The sequence below is a fragment of the Vigna angularis genome, chromosome 8, assembly GCF_016808095.1.
Source record: "Vigna angularis cultivar LongXiaoDou No.4 chromosome 8, ASM1680809v1, whole genome shotgun sequence".
Classification (NCBI taxonomy): Eukaryota; Viridiplantae; Streptophyta; class Magnoliopsida; order Fabales; family Fabaceae; genus Vigna; species Vigna angularis.
Window position 1 is genome coordinate 1648088 of NC_068977.1, and position 23590 is coordinate 1671677.

Here is a 23590-nt window from a genome sequence, read left to right on the forward strand (position 1 = left end):
AGCACATTCCAAAATCACTCACTTAAATTAATGACAGAAAACTTATGATTATCATTCCCAATAATTCCAATAACGTGAGTCATCATCTCATTTCATTCATTTGTGTATGGAAATCTTGAAGACAGTAAAGTCCCACTGAACAGAAACATATCAGAAACACCAAACTCGATTTCAATATGATCATCAATTTGATTTTGGTCAACTTTATGCAATTTGCACACCACCGTTCATATCATCATACAGTATAGTATTTTCTATACTTTAATAACATGGCACAAGTATTGGTCACGTGTACCAGGTGGACCAACCAGAACACAACATTTCAGATAGTTAACTTTGAAAAAGACAAAAGCAACAGAGAATCCGATGCTAACGGTTGATTTCTGTTGGATATTCTCCAACTTCAACGTTAACCAGCTACACTCTTTTCTCCTTCACGGTTTCATAACCATCATAATCTTTATATATATATATGTACCATTGAAGATCTAACATGGAATCTAAAAGAAACGCAGAGTTATTGTCTCTGCCTCTTGGAACTCTAAACTGACACACACACACTTAATAGTATTATAGTGAAAGATAGCCAAGAAAGAAAGCTAACCCCTTTTTTCATTGGACTCAATAGGTACTTGTTTCTTTTTTATTCCTTATCATTTCTTCTCCTTGGAAACCGAAAATCTCATCCATTTTTCTGAAGGGTCTTTTTGTGTTGCAAAAGGGTTTGCAGAGATCAATCTTTTGTGTAATATGTCTTTTTTGCGTTGTGTGTGGTGGGTGGAATAGAGATGGAAACTGAAGTCTGTTTCTGGTTTTGGTTGCAGTAAGCCAACACAGATGCCGTTGAATATATTTCATGACAGAGATGGATTGCCAAGGATTATATTGACTGAGCCAAAAGGTTCATCAGCTGAGGTTGGTTTCATCTTTTGTGTTTCTGTTGTAGCTATCATCTAAAGGGTCTATTTTGATGCCAACTTCTTTGATTTTTTTAGTACAGATTCTTGTTTAGGCAATGTTACGATCCTTGTCAGTTGAGTAAATTGTAAAATGATATTCAACACTGATGGAACAATATCAATATAGTTTTAAAATAAATCAGCCATGGTTTGAAAATATTGATCTTATATGGAAGTGGTAATTTCACTTAACATTTCATAACTGTTTGAAGTATATTATTTCAGGTGCTTCTGTATGGAGGGCAGATTGTTTCATGGAAGAATCACAGGAAGGAAGAACTTCTGTTTATGAGCAGTAAGGTAATATTATATATTTATTCATGTTTCTCTATTTTATTGCCAGCCTTGAATCTTGTTTGAAGATCAAGTTTCTTATTAATTCTCATTACTTTTGCTGAATTTTACATGAAATTTCTCACAAGAAAATAAGGATGTGAGAATGAGTTTCATTCATTCTTTTGAATGGTGTTATGCATTGTTAAAGCCGTTTATGGTGATTTTTTTACTGAACAGGCTAACTGGAAACAGCATAAAGCAATCAGGGGAGGAATATCAGCTTGCTTTGCAAGGGTTAGTCTCAAAAGCAATCAATGGTGAAAACATATTTGGTTTTTGTAGCTGAACTCCAACATTTTCAATGCTATTTCTGTTTCAGTTTGGTGATCTTGGTTCACTTGAACAACAAGGATTTGCAAGAAACAGGATGTGGTCATTGGATAGGGATCCTTCATCTCTTCCTCCTCCCTTAGACAATCACTCATCTGTGGATCTAATATTGAAGTCAACAAAAGTTGATTTAAAGACACCCCACAGGTACATATATATGTATGGATTCAATCAAACTGTGTTTGTACTCTTAAAAAAAATGAAGTACTGCTGAATGGAACCAGCAAAAATGTCTAACTTGTGTGGCTGCTTCTGCAGTTTTGAGTTCCGGCTTCGCATCTCTCTCAGTGCTGACAAGCTAATTCTGATTCCACGAGTTAGAAACACAGATAACAAAGCCTTTTCTTTCTCCTTTGCACTACGCAACTATTTATCTGGATCAGATATTAGGTGTGCGTCTTACATATAGATTAAATGCTTGCTTTGTTCTAATATGATGCCTAGATAGATTGTTCCAATTCATCATATCTTGCTTAACTATAATGAATTTGCAGTGAAGTGCGTATTGAAGGATTGGAGACACTTGATTACTTTGACAATCTGATGAAGAGATCACGGTTCACAGAACAGGCAGATGCACTTACATTTGATGGTGAGGTATAATTTCATCTTCTACTCATAAGTTTTCTCATTTTTGGAAAATTTGTAATAGATACCTAATCATGTTTTCTTTAAGAAGTCTCTAAGAACAAGTGTGGTTATCTTTGTAGATTGATAGAGTGTACTTGCACAGTCCAAATAAAATTGCCATCATAGACCATGAGAAGAAAAGAACTTTTGTACTCCAGAAGAAAGGAATGCCAGATGCAGGTAAACTTTTGCATGGCATTGTATGTATCTATTTAGCATTCACATTTACATTTGATACAAATAAGTCAGTATTTCTGATCTGTTGTGATTATGAGAGTGCAGTGGTGTGGAATCCCTGGGCTAAGAAGGCCAAGGCAAACCCTGATTTGGGAGATGATGATTACAAGATCATGATATGTGTGAGTTCTGCAGCTATTGAAACACCTCTTTTCTTGAAGCCCTCAGAAGAGTGGATGGGATATCAGGAACTCTCTACTGTTTCATCAAGCTACTGCAGTGGACAATTGGATCCTCGCAAGGTTCTTTATGGCTTTCATTGACTTTGTCGATGCACTCATCATGGAGATTATCTTGAGCATTGACAAGACTGCATAGAAACAACTTCTTGTTGAAAATCCTTGTCAAGACAATCTACTCCTAGATGCATTTCAATGTAGGCCATTACCATGCCCAGAGTTCACGATCAACCTTCCTGGCTTTCTCGGCCATCACTGAACTTATGAAAAAGGAAGATGGAACTTTTCGTTTGGAGAATCTATAAATTTTAATGCCCTGTGATTATGAACATATTGTTGTATTGTATTACTTCATCTCGCCATGTATACACTGATAAGATCTAGTAGTTCGGAGGCAAACGTATTCTAAAATATGATGGAATTGCTGATATATTGTCAACAAGCTTTCAGCGTAAAAATGGACTGCAATCGCACAGAAAAACAGTTAATTTTTAGGGTTTGGAAGTTGCTATAAAAGAATTATGATATCCCAGTTGAGTTTTTTTTGTGCTTGGACCTATTTCTTGGGGACTTTCTTGGGAAACATTCTACAGAAGTTATATAATTTTAGAAAATAATTTTGGCGTACATTGTACCTTCTAAGAACATACAAACTGTACAACAGAATCCTCATCTAAATATATTAGAAGAATACAAATATTGTCCTCCAAATTATTTCTCACAAATTGAATACGTTTACACTGTAAAAGACTGTAAAAGAGTAAAGAAAATGAAGAGACAATTTAATCACCCCTGAATATCGCAAAATAAACCAGCAAGAAACAGGTCCTCGACGAATCATAATTTAAAATCCAACTATGGAATATAAAATGTATTCAACATATTTTGAGTTAGACTGTACAATTCAACATAAAATGTATGAACTGAGGCAGAGATAAAAACGTATTATTCATCGTCTTCCTCATCTTCATCGCCAGCAGCCCCTGCTTCATCTCCAATGCCTTCAAGTAGTTTGTCAACATCCTCACCCAACTCCAACAATCTTGCACTAAGTTTGTCTACCTTGCTTTGTTCTTGCCCGAGGCATACAAGCAGATCATTCAGTTCAGCCTCGCTTTCCTTCTGAGCTTCTTCCCTAGCCTCAGATTTTATTGCTTCCACATCTGGGAATGTTGAGTGCCCTTCTCTCTTCAGTGCTTTCACCTCATTCTCCAATTGCAAGTTAGCCTGCTCAAGACTATTGTAGGCATCGGACAGACTCCTTAGATCGGCTTCTGTCTTTCCCGCTAAATTCCGATACATTATTGCCTCTGATTCAACTTTGGCCCTTTCTTCCTTGAGCTTCTCCAATCTTTGAGATGCTTCTTGGAGATCTCTACGGAATGTCTCTATTTGGATTCTGTCTGAGCCCCCACTCCCCTTTTGCTCAGGCTGCAAAGTACTGCCTGTCTTAGCCAGGTCCTCAGCCAGAGTAGCATTTCGAAGTACAAGATCCTGAGATGATGACATAAAAAACTAATCACCAATCAGATACATATAGAGGCAAGTGCTTTGCCTCCTGCATCCTACATACTTCCGATTGTAATGAGATCTCACTCTTATTCAACACAGGAACATGTCAAAGTAATCATTATTAACACACCAAGTTACTATTAGTCCATAATAATGGACTAATGTGAAAACCAGCACAAAACTTGACAAGCTGGAAAAATTCAAAGATGTAAGCTGGCTCCAGTATATAGTAGTAAACACATAACAAGAATGTTCTTGGTATTGTTATCATGTGCATACCATTTAAAACTAATTCCAGAATCTCATTTTAGCAAATGGAATATGAAGGTATATTTTAGTACATTCAACCTGCACCTTCCTAATTGAAGTCAGGTAGCGTACCTTAAAAAAACAGATTCATGACTCACCTGTATCTCAGAGCACTGTTTCTCAACAAAAGACTTCATCCGCTTTATGTACTCAGCATCACTTTCATCGCTTCTCTGCTCTAATTCTGCTGGCACTACTGCCACCTTCATTTTTGGACGACTAAAAACCTCCACAATCTGTTCTCTAATATCTGCCTCTAAACTTTTGACAAGGTTCACAAAGTTGGAATCCAAGATTGAAGAGAGAATTGGATGGTCCAGATTTTTCTTTTCTGACAAATCATTGTCATCTACATCTTCAATATCTACCATGCTAGACGTTGAAGATCTAGTAAATGATTGGTAGGTCAGGGATGACTTCACACTGACAAAAATTGAACTTTTCTGCATCTCGTCAAATTTTAAAAAGTATGAACTGAGCCCAATTTTCTGACTTATTGCATCAACAATGGCAAATGCATCTTTTCCACTGTCAGTGGATTTGTTATATATCACGCATTCACCCAGGACTACAGCTGCAAAACCCCTTATACACACTGTTTCAGACAAATTTGATACCAGCTCAAGAAGATAAGTAAGGTGGGGGCGTGCATCTAGGAAGCATTGCACTGCACTGGGGCAATCTGCTAGCCAGGTAATCAGTAATTTCAAGATAATGGCCTGAACATAAGAATTTTCTGATGTACTAAACTTTCCAACTTGAGATTTCATAGAAGAAGCAATAGCCAAATATTTCACCATTCGATGCATTAGCGGCTCTAGAGCTCCTAAAGATTGCATGGGTGCTGCCTCAATTTCAATTTGTAAAACCTGCAACTTCTCTTGTAAGATTTCTCAAAACATTTTTTTTTAAATCTCACTTCATACATACACAAATCTAGAAAAACCAACATCTAGCACAAACAAACGTTCCAGGTAGCCCATGCCACAAACTTCTGAATAACAAATCGTACTTGCATAAAAAGCATTTACAAGTTGAATGTATGCATTCCACAATCTACCTATTGCTATATGCTAAAGAATGAAACACGTTAATTTCTCAATTTTGAATAAGCTATTGCATGTCAAATAGATTATCAACTTTGAACACTTACAGTTTAGTTTATTAGTACAATTCCTTTTACTCTTTAGTCATCTAATCTTGTTAAAGGGTCTAATGATAACTTCTCTCTTCAAATTTAATCCTGAATACAGAACAATTTATCAACTTCAATATTTAAAGAGGTGGAGGCAAGAAAAGGATCTGTGACTTGGATAATTTTCTCCTCTCTTTTCAACGAGTAAAAGCAAACTTTTGGGGGTTTGAGGAACTTAAATTTAAAGGGTAACCGAAAGATAAGTGAGTGTACCACAGCTGATGTACTACACACACTCATACACATACACGCACATACATATATATATATATATATATATATATATATATATATATGAAAGATGAGAACAAATACGCTACAAGAAAAAGGCTACAGCCTGTGACTATAAAAGATGAGAACTAAGTACGATACAAGAAAAAGGCTACAGCCTGTGACTCTAACAGTAAACTAGATACATTTATTTATGAAAGATGAGAACAAGTACGATACAAGAAAAAGGCTACAGCCTATGACTCTAAAACTAGATACATTCAAAAAGGGAACCTCTATAAAAGCTACACAACAAATAATAAACAATTATTTAACGTTGGAGCATATAAATTGTATTCATCAAGCTTGGAACATATAAATTGAATTATAGGCCCTTTTAAAGAGTTAGAATGTCAGCATGTTGATCATTAGAGCTAATAAATTCAGTACTATGTTCCTTGGACAACAACTTCTCCCTAATAAAATGGCATTCGATCTCTATGTTTGGTTCACTCATGAAATACTGAATCAAGGCAATATGAAGCACAGTTTGATTATCACAGTACAATTTGGTCTGCTTAATTTCACAAAATTTCAACACTCTTCAAGGAGCTGTTTAGTCCACACAATTTCACAAGGGGTCAAGGTCATAGATCTAGGTTTAGCTTCCACACTAGAACGGACAGCAACACTTTGTTTCTTGCTCTTCCAAGGCATAATGTTCCCTCAAATGAATAGACAATATCCTATCAATGGGGCAATCTACCCAATTTGCATCACAATACCCAAGCATTAGAGAATCTCCATTGTCATCATACAACAATCCCTTTCCAAGAGCCTTTTTGACATATTTGAAAATGTGAAGCACAATTCAATGGACAATGTCGTATGGTGGATCTACTATCAATTTTATTCTTTATGATGACTTTTTCAGCTATATAACTCATTATTTATGCATAAAGATTAAACCCGGATGGACTGAAAGTCTTCAACTCTGCCATAACAAGCAGCAAAATATAGCACAAAATACATTAAGTGGGAAATATTGGCATACCTTTTCCTTGCATTGGAGATGGTCCTTCAATATATGAGATAAAACACTAGCAGCTCGGCAAGAAATCTACATTTTTAATACAATGTCAGATAATTATCATGGTAAAATGTCACAAAAACTTCCTTCCATGGTACAAATAAAAAGCCATAGCTTATTAGAATTTCCACCCCATGGAATTAGCACGCAAGCAAAATTAATTTGAAATAGACACATTTCAAATAGGTAGTCACATACATATCACATACCTCAAGATCACCATTTTCACCCAAAGTAAGACCGTGTAATAGCATGCTGAAAAGGAACAGTCAACAATCTTTAAGCTGATTGAAGATAGCACATTATCAAAAGGCAAGGGAGTCATTAACGCACCACCAATAAAACAAACCTGCCAAAAGACATACTGACATCGTCCTCAAGGAATGCATGGTTCATTGAATATGGCTGTGGAATTAATGTAGATGCCAGCATTGATTGACCATCCGCATTTTTCTATTTTAGATATGATTAATCAAGGGAGGAGTAGAAACCATAAGTATGTAGAGAAAAGCATAAACACACATCAGTCAAAATTTATTAACTGGGGTGTGGTGACGAGGAATTTTGTATGCCATAAATCAATAAAGAAATATGCACAACCAACCTCACAAAAGCTTTTTAAAATATAATCAGCAGCTATGAATTCTTGCATGTTAGAAGTTCTCAAAAGGATTCTAAGTATAGAGTTCAGAGCAGGTTCAACTTGGGGCTCTTCTCCAAGAACTTTGCCAGCAAGAAGATCGCGATTCTTTGAATCTCCAACAATCAAATCACCAATGCATTGCATTGCCTGACAAAGATAGCAATATAAAACCAAACATCCTTTGTACTTCTTCGAACAGAAAAAATTCTCACAAACTAAGAATTTCAAGAACAAAAAAAAGAATAGCAATGCCACAATTAAAATGGAAATGGAACAACTACTCAAACAAAAAAGAAAATGTTCTTTTAACTATATGTGAATCAAAAGTGAGGTGGATGCATCATGCATGGACCGATTAGTAACAATCCGCTACAAGTTCAATTGATTCCTTGACAACAAGACTAGCTTTTTACTTAATTTTACAAATGTCTATTGAACAACAACTTCTATGCCAAATACAAGCATAATATCACTTTCTCATTACTTATAACATCTAATCGATATATGTTAGAATTATACCATTTTCACAATATACAACCACATCTAAATGTCACAAGTAATGTAAGGAATGAAAGATAATGAAAGCATGAAGGGAAATTCCAGTTTGTGTTTGTGTATTATTTACCACAGCTTTTTTATGTTCGAAATAAATACATCAAAGCATTGTATGTGAGAAAGGCAAGTTATCTTACCGCACAGCGAATAGCAACAGGTACCCATTGGCTTTCAACACCTAATATTAACAAATGTTCCAATACTTTTTTCTACAACAAATCAACAAAAACTGCAGAATAAGATCGCCAGATTGCTATTTTATGCAAGCATCACAAGTCTAAGTTCACGACAAACCTGAACCAGAGTAGTTTTATTTGCCTGTTTATTCATATCTTTCCCAGGATCAGACTCAGAACCTCCCTTTAGTAACAATTTAATGGTTTCTAATGCACTTAGCAGATTGATTGTCTACTGGCATGGTATTTATAAGAAAGAGTTAGCTATAAGGGTTCACCAACAGCATGAACTAAAGTGAAAAATTGAAAGAATCTAACCTTTTGTTGATTAAAAGTGAAACTACTTCCTCTCAGCTTCAAAATCAAAACCAACGAGTCAAGTCCTACAGTCTCTCTTAGTAGCACCTGAACCATACATAATTGAAATTAGAACCAGGTTTAGCACTGGATAAACACAGTAGAACGAACAAACCTGATTAGATGCATTGCTACGTAGCAAATTGTTCAACAATTCAAGACAATCCTGCAAAGAAACCTTAGAATAAATATCTACACCAAAAGCAATATAAAGCTTAACCATGCTCAAAATATATTACATGAATAAGAATTATATTTAGATAAAAAAAATATTTGGTCAAAACTGCAAGGGAATTTCAGTGCCTTGTACAAACAACACAAGATGACAAATAATACAATTTTGACTACATTTTGATTTTGCCTCTTTTGTTTATTTCATGTTTTAATTTACCATATCTAAATCTGAAAATGTAATCAAGTGATGGAAACCAAAAACAGTCCATAAAAATTATTATTGGCTGTGGCCTTTAAACACTATTGTTGAAAATCCCACATTGACTAGATATATAGCAAAACTGTAGTTTGTAAGTGTATGCAAATTTCATTTTACAAACTAATTTTGTAAGATTAAGTTTAAATTAAAATTCAATTTCTAAGATGGTATCAAAGTTTATCAAAACAAGATTTGTTCAGTCTATCGTGTCACCTGTTATCAAATCGCTATGGGATCACCTACAAATATCTAATGCTGGAGATGTTCAATCCTGGGATTAAGAGAGTGTGTTAGGATCTCACCTAGCTTTATGAGATTTAGTTAGGATTATAGTCCACCTTCTAAGAACTATTGACTCAATTTTAGAAGCAGGAGCATGTATACTCACTTGCCTTTTATATTTATGTAAAAAAGGATTTTACCAAAAGAAAAAAAAAATACAAGTGCATGTTCAATAATCATGCATTAATATCATACATCATGTAGGTCATACAGCAAGTGAAATAAAGTACCATCAAATTAATCATTTATCACCTGTACTACAACCCCACCATCTGAATTCCCCTCCTCTTTTATGATACCAAAAATCTTCTCAAATGCACCTTCAAAGACGAGAATCTTTTGAATCTCCTATAATCATTAAATTTATTTAGATGACACACATCAACTATTCAATAAGAAACAAGTTTTAAAAGGAAAAAATTTGAAATGGGTAAAAGGTTACCTCAGCTTCGCGGGTCAGATGAGTGAGAAGCAATAATGCCTCGTTCCTTATTACCTGGAAGGTAAACCTTGATCATTTTCCCAGTATAAACAATAGTCCCAAGCATCAATATGCTCAAACAGAATTAGTATTTATCGGGCTTTCTCTTAAAAGAAAAGAGTGGCGAACAAAACTTATCAGATGATTTCCAACTGTACATATTGAGAATTTAAGCGAACAGATTGCACCATCAATTTATTATCAGTGAATTTGTTAAACAAACATATTTAGTGCAGACTTATGACAAAAAAACAACAATTAAGTCAGAAAAGGTTACTAAAATTATTAGAACTTTAAGTTTTGTACCTCACGATCCATAAGCATGTCCATTAGTCGAGTTATACCTCGAGGGATGGTCAATATCGCTTCCTGTAACCTGAAGAGGAAGCCAGCAAGGATGCAGTGAGCTAGATGACTTTTCAATTCTTTGAAATTAAACTAAAATGGAAGCTACAAAGCCAATACCTCTGTGGAGAATTGGTGAGAAGGGCAGTCAAAATTTGCAGAGTGTAATACCGTACATAGAAATCATCTTCTTCCTATCAAGGTACACCCAAAAGCAAAAATAACTTAGAAAACATTTCAATTTATATACATGCGTCCAGATATCAAGGAAACTTTCAGTGATATATCTGAGAATACATCCCTTGATTCTAGAAAAGAAATCCTTACCAACAAACTTAAGAGAAGAGAGATACAGTCTGCTTCTCTAGAAAGCAAATCAGTGTTCATCAAAGCTGGCTGAACTTCATTAGTTGATCCTTTTGCATGATTAATAGGCGTCAATGCACTAACAAGAGTTTCCAGGGCACCACGAACCTGTTGGAATACACTTTCCAATTAACACATTGTTGGGACTTGATATATTAAAGCAAATGGTACAAATCTAAAGGGAAAAAATCGCTCAAAAATTGAAGGACTGAGAGAAACAGGGGACAGTAGCAAGAGTAACAGTCTTGATTCAATAACCAGAATTAAGAACCTTCACAATCTAACTAAACTGTATCCATCATTAATGAGATTGGCACAGCCAGTACATGATACCACAACAGAGTAAGTTTACTATCGGAGCACTGCATCAGCTATATATATATATATATATATATATATTCAATTATGAAAAAATCCTAGAAAAAAGCAATAAATGCTAAAGCTCAAGAGAACATCATAGAACCCTTGTGTGTGGTTGACTAGAATAAATTTCAGAACATTGATTCATAGAAGTTTCCACAACTCAGCTGAGTGAAGAAATTCTACAACACAAAAGTATGAGCTAGGAAGTTCCTCTACATATGACAGATGAATTTAACATTTGATCATAATTCAAATTTGGTACATAAAAACATAGTCCTAAAGTAAAGACTTGAGAGTTTAATAATTGAACTGTTGAATAACAAGATCACACTTTCACTTTTATAGTTCTTTTCTTTTCTTTTTCCATATTGTCTTCCTTACAAAAGTGAACTTCATGATCCGGATCCTTTAGTGCCAAAAACAAACAACGAAAAACAATAGGCAGTAGACATGATAAGGAAGAAGTTGTGTCACCATCTCAACATCATCACGTTCTTCCTTTAAGACACTTAGCATTATAGGAAAGCCTGCAAATATATCAAACCTATTAAACCAGAGGAGAGGATGAAAAACCTAAAAACTGGTTGAGATATAGGACGTACCCATTGCCCCAAATGCTAACTGGAAAGCTTCATTTTCTAAGACAACACCCTGAAGCTCGGCAATAGCATTTCTTCTGTCGTCTGGCAATTTACCATTGCTTATCCGGTCAAGCAAGCGCTCAACATATCTATTCAAATAGAACAAAGAAAATGTATGACACTAAGTATAAGGCACTCCTAATAATAGTAAGATCAAAAACAAGTTAAAATGATATTCCACACTATGATAATTGAAAACTATAAAATGAATTAAAGAAACAAAGTTTGTTATTTTAAATAGTCAGAAATGATATACTTAACCTAAAGAAAACTAAAAGGAAGACAGCATATACAAGTCAACTAGCAAAGAACTTAATTTCAACAAACAATGATGTCGATCATCCAGCAACCACCAGCAAGAATCAATGATTTCTATCTGAAAAAACGTCTATAACCCATAATAATAATAATCAGTTAAACAACTACATTCATCAAAAAATATATTTTTTTTATGAAAAAGGTGAATATTCTTCAGGACCCCTTACTCAGCAGAAGTCAGTTACTAGTAGGCACAGCAACCAATCAATCAAAAGAACATGATGAATGCAGAAAATCCCCAATTACATTTGTTCAAGAACGCCACATGAAACAAACATGCACAGCTGTGCATAACACAGCAAAACAGTTTGTAGAACATTTACAGAAAAAAAATTAAAAAAAAAAATACCTATCTTCGTTTGAAGAATTCTCGTTCCCAACAAGAAGCCCAACAACACCCTGCACAATAATTACCAAATTCATTAATGTCTAAACAGAGATAAATCACCATGAGCTCGGGTTGCAAGCTGTCAGTTATATCGAACTACAAAATTTGTAAGTTCAAAAGACTATCAAGATCAAATCATACCTTATAACCAGACATTAAATCCATCCTCATAGATCACAGAATGTCGCAGAATCCTTGAAGCAAAAACAAATTTAAAAAGCAACAAACCTAATTCAATTCACAGTGATCACAATAGAAAACAATTGCATCATTGAGAACCCTAAAAGTAATAGTGAGAGAAGAAATGTACCCAAGTTAAGAATTGGTGATTTGTTTTGACGCAATTCAACTTCAAAGACACATTACACACGAGGATGCAGATTTCGTATTTTGTATTTTTATTTTTTTGTCTATTTTTGGTTTAGATTTCATTATGGGCCGTTTCTGGAAAATAAACGCACAGGCTTGTTCTAAAATGAAAGATGGGAAATTTCTTTCTGCACCACCATAACTTCATTCGCATGTTTGTGTTAGTGATTAGTGGGAAGAGCTAGTCATGTGTAGTTTGCCAAAAAAAAATATTAAATATATGTGTAGTTTGTTCTACCACATAAATATGTATACTTGTGGACAAGCATTAACAAAATATCCATTTCATCCTCAAGTATTAAAAAATCTTGTTCCTTTATATTAAAAATGTATCAATTTATATATTTGACTAACCAAATGTTTATAAATTATTTGTATAGTTTAAGGTTTAATTATATTCTTAGACTTATTTATTTATTTATTTTGACCTCATTATTAATAACAAGTAAAAACACATACACATCTATCTGCATATGTATCCACCTTTTATAATAATTATTAAAATAAAAAATATTATTAGATTTTAAAAATATATTTATAAGAAATAATTAAAAATATATAATTTTTTATAAGAAATTAGTTGAATTTAAAAAATATATTTATAAATGTAATGATTTAGAAAATAACTAAAGTATAAAAGTGGAATGGAGATAGAAAATATAGAAAAGTTAATTTTTAAATATATCTTTTAAAAAATTTAAATAAAAGAAAGGCTAGCGAGCTAGGCAACCGAGATTGTGGATTGAAAATTTCAACTCAACTCACATTTTTTTTTGACGAGTTGATGGGTTAGTTGATTAGGTCTAATACGTTTTGATCTAGTGATGATGGTTGCAATTGTAAGTTTCGTCAATGTTTCCCTTCTCCCTCTTCCACAATTATGAGGGTTCTCTTTCTTTGTGATTCAACACATGTGACTTAAATTTGATCAAAGTGAATCTTTATTGGTCTATGATCATGATGATATGTTTAGAATTCTAATTGAAACTTTTATTTTATAATTATATATTCATGTGAGAAATAAAGCTATAAGAAGTAGTTGTGAGATAGGGATTTGTTTAACCAAGGTAAGATAAACTAGTGTTGTTTATTGTTCTTTATACTTATTGATAGATTATATGATTATGCTTGATGTGAATGCTCGAGGAATTAAGTGAAATTGTTTGTTGGTTTGAATATGTGAAACTCTATGATTGAATTGCATGTGTGTGTTTAAGTGTTGTTTGAAATTGTGAATGGTTGCGAATGAGCACTTGAGTTTAAGCCATTGACTTATAATGATGTATTTCTACATTGAATCAATACCAAGTAAAAGTGACCATTTGAGCCAAATGTGCAAGCTAAAGTGTCATTCCTTGTTGATCTCTAATATGGCGTTAGACATTGGGAGTCTACCAACGGATGCCATTCCGAAAAGCCAAGTTAGTGAGCTCCAATGACTATAGTGTTGGACATCACTCTGAGACTGTCGAGCGCTCACTTGACAGTGAGCTCTAGTGATTGAGAGCATTGAACACCACTTTAAGGATGTTAGGCACTCACTTAACAATGAACTCTAGGGATGGTTAGGGTTGGACACTGATTAAGTTTCATTGAGCACTATTTTGAAATTTAAATTTCAGAAAGCTTCAGGACTTGAGGTGTTGGGCAGTGGCTTCACCTCTAGGCGTTGATGATCTCCCTTAGGCAAAAATATCAAATTGTTAGGCGCTAGTTTGATATTTTTTTTCCAAGAAGCTCTCTACCTAACTAGCGTTGGATGCCCTTTATGTCTCTTGGGCAGTGTGTGTTGGAATGTTTAGTTATTTAAGGTGCAATATTGTGAAAATGAAGATGACATTGTTATACATGAATGATGTGTAATATGATGATATAAGAAAATGTATGGTTTAAAGGTGATTAAAATTGTATACCTTGTATTAATATGGTGTTCCAAAGGAGAAATGTTATATTGGTTAATATAGTGTTATGCATTGAATAAGGATTTATATTGTATATTGTGAAGTTATCCTAGCTTTACTAGACTCAAAGTCATATAAAGAATGAATTTTGGATGGTGAAATTTGAGGAAGGTTCTATACTTTGGAACAAATGACTCCTTTTTGTAAAGTCCATTAAAAGTATCCATTTTAATAAATAGTAGTATTTTCTTGTAGTAATAAATTTCTTTATGAATGGAAAATATAACTAATAAGCTTATATAAAAAAATAAGATGTGATAAGTTAAAAAATAATTTACAGTAACTCAAATGGTAAATATCTTGTAACACTAGGAACATGGGTTCAAACCTACTAAAATACATTTCTCCAAAAATATATTTTTATAAAATAAATAAATTCATTAAAATATATATATATATATATATATATATATATATATATATATATATATATATATATATATATAGGACAAAACAACCCCAAAAAAAACACCAAATAGTACCAGAATCTTGACCTATAAATACCAAGCAAAGGTGGAGATTCTGGAAGTTTTTTGGGAACAACCTTTGATCAAGAAACCAAGTCTGGAATAGAGGTAGGGGAGCTAACATTTCTAAGCTTTTATATTATGATTTAATATTGTTTTATTATTATTCATGTCTTGAAATTCTGTGTTAATATTATATGTTGTTGTTTTGAATCTGTAAATAAGAAATTTGTTAAAAACTAGTTGAGGAACACTTTGGCTAAGAAAAGACTTAGTACTTAAGTTGTCCATTGTGACACACCTCTCTTTCCTAGAAGTCTACTCGATAGGTTTTTAACTTAAATCCTATTGAACAGATTAAGTATTGTTAAACTATTATGCAATATACTCAATTGATATGTATTCATCTTTCTGGAAGGATAAGACGATGTCTAACCGGCTATGCCAGATTCAACTTCTTAGTTCCCCAGAACGTTTATATTAAGGTTATATTTGTGATGGTAGGATAAAAGAATCTTAAAAACCGGAGTCGATACATCCCTGATCATAGAGCAGCCCTGGTCAAATCTAGTAAGTTGTGACTAGTCATATGTATTGGCGTTTATGATGAGTTTGATTCGTCAAACATTTGATTCTTCTCCGGTGACCATTTATAGTGATATTTTATTATTGTTAATTTATTTTGTGATATATTCATTTTGTATGATTTCTGTGATGATTGTATTTTATTATATTAAATTTGAATTTATGCATCTGAACATGATATGAGTCTCGTGGAGAGATTCTGTAATGACATGGTATTAGTGTATATGTTGATGTTGAGGGTCCTGTTATTGGAGGTTATCCTAATACTCTAATAATCATTCAGTCTCAAGTAGAGAAGGATGAATTATGTGGTGAGAGGGGCAGGAGGTCCTGGTCTATGTGCCGGTTTTGGACATAGTGTTGAGGACTAACCTTGTGGATGGTATGGAGTATTTTGGAGGTGTATTTGTAAGAAGTAGAGTCATCACAAGTGCGTAACCTCCCGTGACCGCTCATCAACGTATCATCCGAACGAGTGTCTATTGGGTATTGTGGGATGGTGGGATGAGTGTCTATTCGGTATTATGTGAAATGATGGTATGAGAATGTCTCACATAATTATTATATGACGTTTGTTAAGTGTATCAATGTAATTATGCATGTTTTATAAATGATTTGTTTCATGTTAGCTCACCCTTACCTATTTGTGTTTGTGTTTGTGCGATGATCGTATAATTCGTTATACGGGAGTAGATGAAGGAATATCGTCCGACGATTCAGTGCCAATGAAGAAAGAGATAGAAGAATAAATTAGAAGAATCCGAGTTATATTTATGAGTTTGTAGTTGAAATCTGAGTTTAAAACACACACACACACACATATATATATATATATATATATATATATATATATATATGTGTGTGTGTGTGTGTGTGTTGTATGAAGTCCTTTATATTCATTATGAGTGGTGGTGTAATGCTACAATATATCAACTAAGAATTTTCAAGTGTGAAGTATGTATATTACCATGTGACGAATGTAGAAATGTTACAATATTTATAAAATCTATTAAATGTCGAGTGTGAGATTATGAGATGTTATACTTTTTAAGTGATGTTATACCTGAATTTACATTGTCAAGGGCGATTAAGATTGGATAAATTGGGTCGTTCGTAATATTTTATTTCGTGATTATTAACAAGTATCTGACTTCATAAATATTTGATTCAATACATAAATATTCTAGAAATTAAGTTTAGAATAATTAGATTCTAAATCTTTAACAATGTATTGATTTTGAATGAGAATGTATGAATATATGAGTGTTATTGCATTTTATGTGTTTCAAATTATAATTTTTGATGAACTTAAATTATCATTAGTTTATGATTTTGCGTTTATTCTTTTGTAATGATTCTGATTAGAACATGTGCAGATCAAGCTCTATGTAACAATATTAACTTATGTAAGACATATTATACATTTTTAAAAATTGAAATATTTAATTAAACATTAAAAGAGTAACTTTAATACACTTTTTAAATTAAAAGACCCGATTAAATATTTTATTTGTAATGGAAGTAAATTAAATAAAATAAATATTGTGACTGTTTAGAAGAATAACTAATCTTTAAAGTTGAAATCGTCGTTACCAACTTAAATGTTTTAAACTAGGCTGTTAATATAAAATATCTATCAACTGAACTTATAATTAATTATCTTCGATGAAAGAGATTCCTAATAATACAACTGAAAAAAAAAATCACTGTTATCTTAAAAACAAACAAACTTGGTTTAAGTAACTATGATTATCTAGTTATTAAAAAAGAAGAAAAATTACTGCTTTCAATTAATATGCATAAAACCTCCAAATATTTGAATGCAATAAACGACTAAACGTTACAAAAAAATTTCTTGATAAACATGAAATGAAAAATAATAAACATTTAAAAATGTATTTTTTGGGGGGTAAATGATTTAAAAGTGTGTCTCTAAGGTTGTATAACGGTAATAAAAACTCAATTTGAAAACAATATAAAAAAAATGTAGGTTTTCAAAGCTATTAACTTGAGAAACTTTTGAAACTGGTTTACTTCATTGAATATTAATAACTTATTTATGTTTTCAATCAATAAAAATTCAAGTAAATTTGACTTTGATTCCTCAACTTCTTTTAAGAAATATATTAAACCCTCTAGTTAATTAAAAAAAAACGTTTCTAGTCTTTAAATATTCAATCTGAAAACTAATATTATATATACATATTAATCCTAAACAATAAATTGAAATGATAAAATATTTTGTTTTAATTTGGAGACTTTTTTTATATTTTAAATTGGGACATCAAAAAGTAAGTTTATCCTAAATATCAAGAATTAAAAGTATGATTTAGTCAACATAAATTTAAAGACAATTTTCAAATATCTTATTATATATTCATATATATTATAAATTATTTTAGTAGGAAGAGACAAGTTAATCAATATTTATTTATATTGCTATTTATATGTTCTTAAACATGAAGTGGGTAGTTTTGTGTAAAGTTTCTCTTATGTTTTTACAATTAGAGTTTTTCAATAACTTTACCCAAAGAGAAAATGTGGCCATAAGTATGGTAAAAAGGGTGCAAGTGTTAACTTTTAGAAACAATAAATAAATATAAATATCTATCTTAATGTATGTGAAAATGTTGTCTTTTTTTCATAAACAAATAGTTACAATTCCAAGAGAAAATAACAAATCTTTTGGAACATAAAAGAAAAAAGTAACAATTTTGCATGAATGTTGGGTGAAGGAGAAAGGAAAAAAGTTGCCTTTAAAACTAAAGGAATTGGAAAAGGACAAAGAAAAAAAAACACTATTTCATTGAACCATTCTAATTTATTTATGATCAAACATTTTCTCTCATCTTTTCAACTCATCTAAATGGGAAGAACTTTTGAATTGTTCAAAGGGCATGAAAGGGAAGTTATCCCAAAGGTTGAAATTTCCAAGGGAATGTTTATTAGGTTTGCCTCTTTCCTCTTTAGAAAGGCATTTCTATCAACTATTTTTTATTTTCAAACTCTATAAACACAAAGTAAAAAAATGAAAAATAACATTTTACAAAATTATATTTTTACTATTCCATTTTCTTACACTTTGATAAATCTTGATTTGGTAATGAGATGAACTTGTCTTTTTAAATAAAAAATATTTTTTTCATATTATATATATATATATATATATATATATATATATATATATATATATATATATATATATATATATATATATATATATATATATATATATACTCTTTTGTATTAGTTTTTTCCTCAACAAATTACTTTAAAAAAAATCATACATACCACCAATATGTGTGTGAGATATATAATTACTCACTTGTCGTTTTTAGCATTATCCTTGGGGGAAAAAAATCTCCATTTTTTAAAAATGATTATATTTTCGGAAAGAAATTTTAATTTAAATAGACGTTTTTTTAAAAAATAAAATAAAATCGGAAGCATTGATTTTTCTAAAAGAATAAAAATGAAAGAAACGAAGAGAATAAAAAAGAATAAGGAAAAGTGTTTATTTATTTTTGTGCTTTCAAGCAAGTGATGACCTTAAAATAGTACTGTATATAAATATAAATCATATGTTAATATTAAAGTTTAATTAATAACCCTATGATAATCCAAATCATTTTTTTTTCATTTTAATTATTTTACATATACTTTAAAATTAAATATTTATAATTTTACATTTTACGATAAATCGAACATCAATGACAAGTTGTCAATAAAATTGGACCCAGTGAGTCCCTTTCTCTCCTTCCATTCATGGAAAAATAAAAAAAATAAATAACAAACAGAAATTTGATTTTTTTAAATTTCGCTCACAAAATTTAAAAAAATCTAAACTTTTGGTCTAATATGAAAATTTTCATACTTTTTTTTTGTTTAATTAATTATATTTTTTATAATATATTAGGTTAACAAAATATATGCTAAATTTTAAGGTGTCATTTTACGAACAAACATATAATTTTAAGGTAATTAAACCATCTTAAAATTTGAAAAAATAACAGACAATTTATTAAGAAAAATAAACATTGAAAAGGAAAAGAGGAGTGACATAAATGAAAAGATTGAAAGTCAGAAAGAAATTAAAAATTTAATTAAAAAAAGGCAAAAAAAATAAATAAATAAAAGAAAACAGTTATAAGAAAATGAATTGAAAAATAAATAAAAGAAAAAATGGGTAGAGAAATAAAATAAATAGAAAAGAAAAAGAAAACGGCTATGCTATAAATCTAACTGACGTTACACAGTACGGTGTTTTTGAGGCTGGGGGAGACTCAGAGTCACACAAAAACAACATACTTCAGCCACGAAGGCCTCAAACATTGTATTCTACTCTGCAGATTCTGCTTTTTGTTGTTCTTCTTCTTATTTTTCTTTTTTAATTAACCATGTCTGAAGGCTATTACAATTCCAAGAAGAGTGATGACATATGTGGGGATGTTTGTAGCCAGGTACTTGCATTTTCTCTCTCTTTCTTCCCACTTTCAGTTTTGGAATGAAAATCTTCACTTCAGATTGTCTTCTCATGTCAATACCAAAAGGGAAACTTCAAACATGCTGCCTTTCATATATCCCATTTTTTATGTTTAAAAATTAATGAAATTTGGACTCCTGTGCCTTTTGTTTTTCCTTTTGAATCAAAAAGCTTAATTTTTTGGGTAAATTTTCAGTGTTTCATTCACTTTATTCCACCGTGTTACCCTTTGTGTCTGTTTAGATTGGTTATCGAACATGCAATTTCTCTTTGGTTGGCCAGTTTTTGAAGTTTCAAGTGTGGGTTTTTCTTGGTACTGCATTCTTTTGAATCATGGATTCAGTTCAAGTTTGAGTTTTTGGAATTGGATCTTTCGCCCTTTTCAAACCCTCTAATTTTATTGCCCCCTGCTTCATTTGGTTTCCCTTTGCTCAGGAATACATGAACTTGGGAACTGAAATTTCTGTGCTTTCCCTAACTTTTTTTTTGTCCTGTTCTGTGTTCTGTCTTTTTTATATTACATTTTCTGGGGTTTCTCCAGATCCTATTTTCATGAGAAGATGAAATAGTACCAGGTTGTGGTTTTTGAACTGTTGCCATGAGATGTCTTTGTCTAATATGTACTTGTGAGGGATGGATTGGATGAATTCATGGCCTGCTACTGCTTGATACTGGTTGTGCTGTGATGCATGCAAGGTATTTGAGCAATAAATTAACATGAGAGTGGTTTTGTTTTCTACGCAGCAGGGAACTCGTGCTGCATTGGGCATGTCAAGGCTTCGTTGTATTTTGCGAGGGTTGGATTTCAAGACCTGCATGTTTCTGTTTGTGATTGTTCCAATGGGAATCTTCTGTGTGTATTTTCATGGGTTGAAAATCTCGTATTTTCTTAGACCCCTTTGGGAGTCTCCTCCAAAGCCCTTCCATGAAATCCCTCACTATTATCATGAGAATGTGTCGATGGAGACTTTGTGCAGGCTTCATGGTTGGGGAATTCGTGAATCACCCAGACGAGTCTTTGACGCAGTTTTGTTTAGCAATGAAGTTGACATCCTCACCATTCGCTGGAAAGAAATGTATCCATTTGTGACACATTATGTCATCCTGGAATCAAACTCAACTTTTACAGGAATTCCCAAACCTTTGATTTTCGAAAACAACAGGGACAAGTTTAGGTTTGTTGATTCTCGGTTGACATATGGGGTGGTTGGAGGAAGATTTATGAAAGGTGAGAATCCTTTTGTTGAAGAGGCGTACCAAAGAGTGGCCTTGGACAGGCTTCTGAGGATAGCAGGAATAGAAGATGACGATCTCTTGATAATGTCTGATGTTGATGAGATTCCCAGTGCTCACACAATTAACCTCTTGAGGTGGTGCAATGATATCCCTTCTATTCTTCATCTTCAAATGAGGAACTACTTGTACTCTTTTGAGTTCTTTCTTGACAACCAAAGTTGGAGAGCATCGATTCACAGATACAGAACTGGCAAGACATGTTATGCGCACTATAGGCAGGCGGATGTGTTGCTATCAGATGCTGGCTGGCATTGTAGCTTCTGTTTTCGCCGAATAAGTGAATTCGTGTTCAAGATGAAAGCTTACAGCCACAATGATCGGGTGAGGTTCGCTCATTACTTGAACCGTGACAGGATTCAGGATGTCATATGCAAAGGGACTGATCTGTTTGACATGCTCCCTGAAGAGTATACATTTAAGGAGATTATTGGGAAGATGGGGCCTATTCCCCATTCTTATTCAGCAGTTCATCTTCCATCATATCTGTTGAATAATGCAGAGAAGTACAAGTTCTTGTTGCCTGGTAACTGCAGAAGAGAAAGTGGCTGAGCATATGTCAGAAAACAAAATCTGCTGATATTTGTGTGATGTGTATAACACCAAAAGTTGCAGTGTTGAATGACTCAACTTTGGTGTGTTCATTATTCAAGGCACTTTTATGCCAAGCAAATGCAGGCCTTTCTTTGGAGGGGCATTTGGAAAAACCTGTTGGGGTCTTAGAATTTGAGATAGAAATTCTCAAGTGAGGAGGTTGTTGTGAGGGAAATAGTGTTACATCTTCTGGCAAGCTTTTGTAGCTTATCTTAGGATATGTGTAAACCCCATCTGTTTAATATAGTAGAAAGACATTCCCAATCTTTTCTGATGGGAATTTTGAATTTCTTAGACTGGGATATATTTGCATAATTCTAACCACTCTTGTTAAATGATTCATCTCAAGTTTTAACTATTTCTACAGTTAAATTTTGATTGATTTATGTATACTCCTATTCTGCACTGGGTTTTTTAGTTTCTGTTGATAATTTGGTGGTAAGTTTAACCCATTAATTCTGCATCTAAATTCAAGTGAACTATTGATTAAGCCATAAACAGGGTAAGATAAGATGTGCTGCACTTAGAATTGGCCATGATGATTTTATTGAGGTTGGCTCAAACCATTGGCTGTAGTAATTCTTTTTGTCCAACTCTTATTACGCACTCAAACTCATCCAATAATAAGGTATCAAAACCTTTTCCAGAGATTTTCTTGTGGCTAATTTTATTCCTTTGTTCTTTTGTAAACGAGTCTTAGAGTTTTTGTATAGTTAGTGGACTTCATTGACTTGGCTGAGCTGTGCAATTGTTGGATAATTTTCGTGGGAAATTGATGTTTTATTTTTTTCATTTCCAAAGACTTGGAGGGACTCCTCTGAGTCCCCACCACCCAAGACTTAAGAGAAGGTATTGAGATTAAGATGGCCACTAACTGGTGAATTTTTCAACTGTCAAATTCATTGAGTGTTTGACTCTTCAACAATACCAGAGTTTCCAAATCGTACTGCTTAAGAAAAACAGCCAAAAAGGGTATCATAGCCTGCATTTTGACTTATAAACGACTCAAGAAATTAAATTAGAAAAAACTATTAAACCAATCTTTTACTTGTATCAAGTTCATCAGTTTTTAACTGGTTTTTAGTTAAGCTGATTGAACTGGTGATCCAGTTTTATCGTAATGAAAAGATTTGTGCTTGACATGAATAAAATGTATTCAAGAATTTGAAAAAAAATGTGAAGGGATGATGCTTTTGAGCTAGGTATCTTTTTTTTCCACCGCCCAAATTGATTATTAGTGGACACATAAGCATTGCAACTCTCCTATATCCATCACTATCTCAGTCTCAATCTCAATATGTTTGTATGTATAATATAATGAGCATTTAACTGTGACATAATCTTGAGTTTGATGAATGAGTCAAGTCTTCTATTCTAGGCTACATTTTCAGTCTCTCTTCCACACTTCAAGGTTTTTCAAAATTCTGTGGCAGATCATTACATTCTTTAAAAAAATATCTTCTATTTTATGCAACTTGGGTGTTTCTTTTAGTTTTCAAATTA

The 23590-nt window shown here is 32.6% G+C and overlaps 3 protein-coding genes across 6 annotated transcripts; 2 read left to right on the plus strand and 1 right to left on the minus strand.

Annotated features, from left to right (window-relative positions):
- The first annotated feature begins 446 nt into the window (after positions 1 to 446).
- Positions 447 to 3226, plus strand: LOC108345588 (putative glucose-6-phosphate 1-epimerase). Its single transcript, XM_017584198.2, has 9 exons — positions 447 to 628; positions 825 to 915; positions 1185 to 1259; positions 1473 to 1529; positions 1615 to 1772; positions 1884 to 2015; positions 2120 to 2222; positions 2336 to 2435; positions 2538 to 3226. Exons 2-9 carry the CDS (start codon positions 838 to 840, stop codon positions 2753 to 2755), a joined length of 921 nt encoding a protein of 306 aa, XP_017439687.1. The 5' UTR covers positions 447 to 628; positions 825 to 837; the 3' UTR covers positions 2756 to 3226.
- A 123-nt stretch (positions 3227 to 3349) lies between these two features.
- Positions 3350 to 12766, minus strand: LOC108345587 (golgin candidate 6). 3 transcript variants are annotated; one of them, XM_017584197.2, is made up of 20 exons: positions 12646 to 12766; positions 12477 to 12529; positions 12297 to 12346; positions 11591 to 11718; positions 11463 to 11515; positions 10587 to 10733; positions 10380 to 10453; positions 10221 to 10290; positions 9876 to 9929; positions 9686 to 9781; positions 8834 to 8884; positions 8680 to 8766; positions 8480 to 8593; positions 8323 to 8394; positions 7592 to 7777; positions 7337 to 7440; positions 7197 to 7242; positions 6952 to 7017; positions 4591 to 5361; positions 3350 to 4165 (listed from the first exon to the last, which is right to left on the minus strand). In XM_017584197.2, the coding sequence occupies exons 2-20, from the start codon at positions 12504 to 12506 to the stop codon at positions 3617 to 3619; spliced, it is 2748 nt and encodes a 915-aa protein (XP_017439686.1). In that variant the 5' UTR covers positions 12507 to 12529; positions 12646 to 12766; the 3' UTR covers positions 3350 to 3616. The 3 variants fall into 3 exon arrangements, with proteins under 3 accessions (XP_017439686.1, XP_052722908.1, XP_052722909.1); XM_052866948.1 differs by having other exon boundaries at positions 12477 to 12563; positions 12646 to 12660; XM_052866949.1 differs by lacking the exon at positions 11463 to 11515.
- Positions 12767 to 19962: 7196 nt separating this feature from the next.
- Positions 19963 to 22378, plus strand: LOC108344642 (uncharacterized). Of its 2 annotated transcripts, none has more exons than XM_017583080.2 (2): positions 19963 to 20177; positions 20945 to 22378. In XM_017583080.2, the coding sequence occupies exons 1-2, from the start codon at positions 20115 to 20117 to the stop codon at positions 22043 to 22045; spliced, it is 1164 nt and encodes a 387-aa protein (XP_017438569.1). In that variant the 5' UTR covers positions 19963 to 20114; the 3' UTR covers positions 22046 to 22378. The 2 variants fall into 2 exon arrangements, with proteins under 2 accessions (XP_017438569.1, XP_017438570.1); XM_017583081.2 differs by having other exon boundaries at positions 20948 to 22378.
- The last annotated feature ends 1212 nt before the right edge of the window (positions 22379 to 23590 follow it).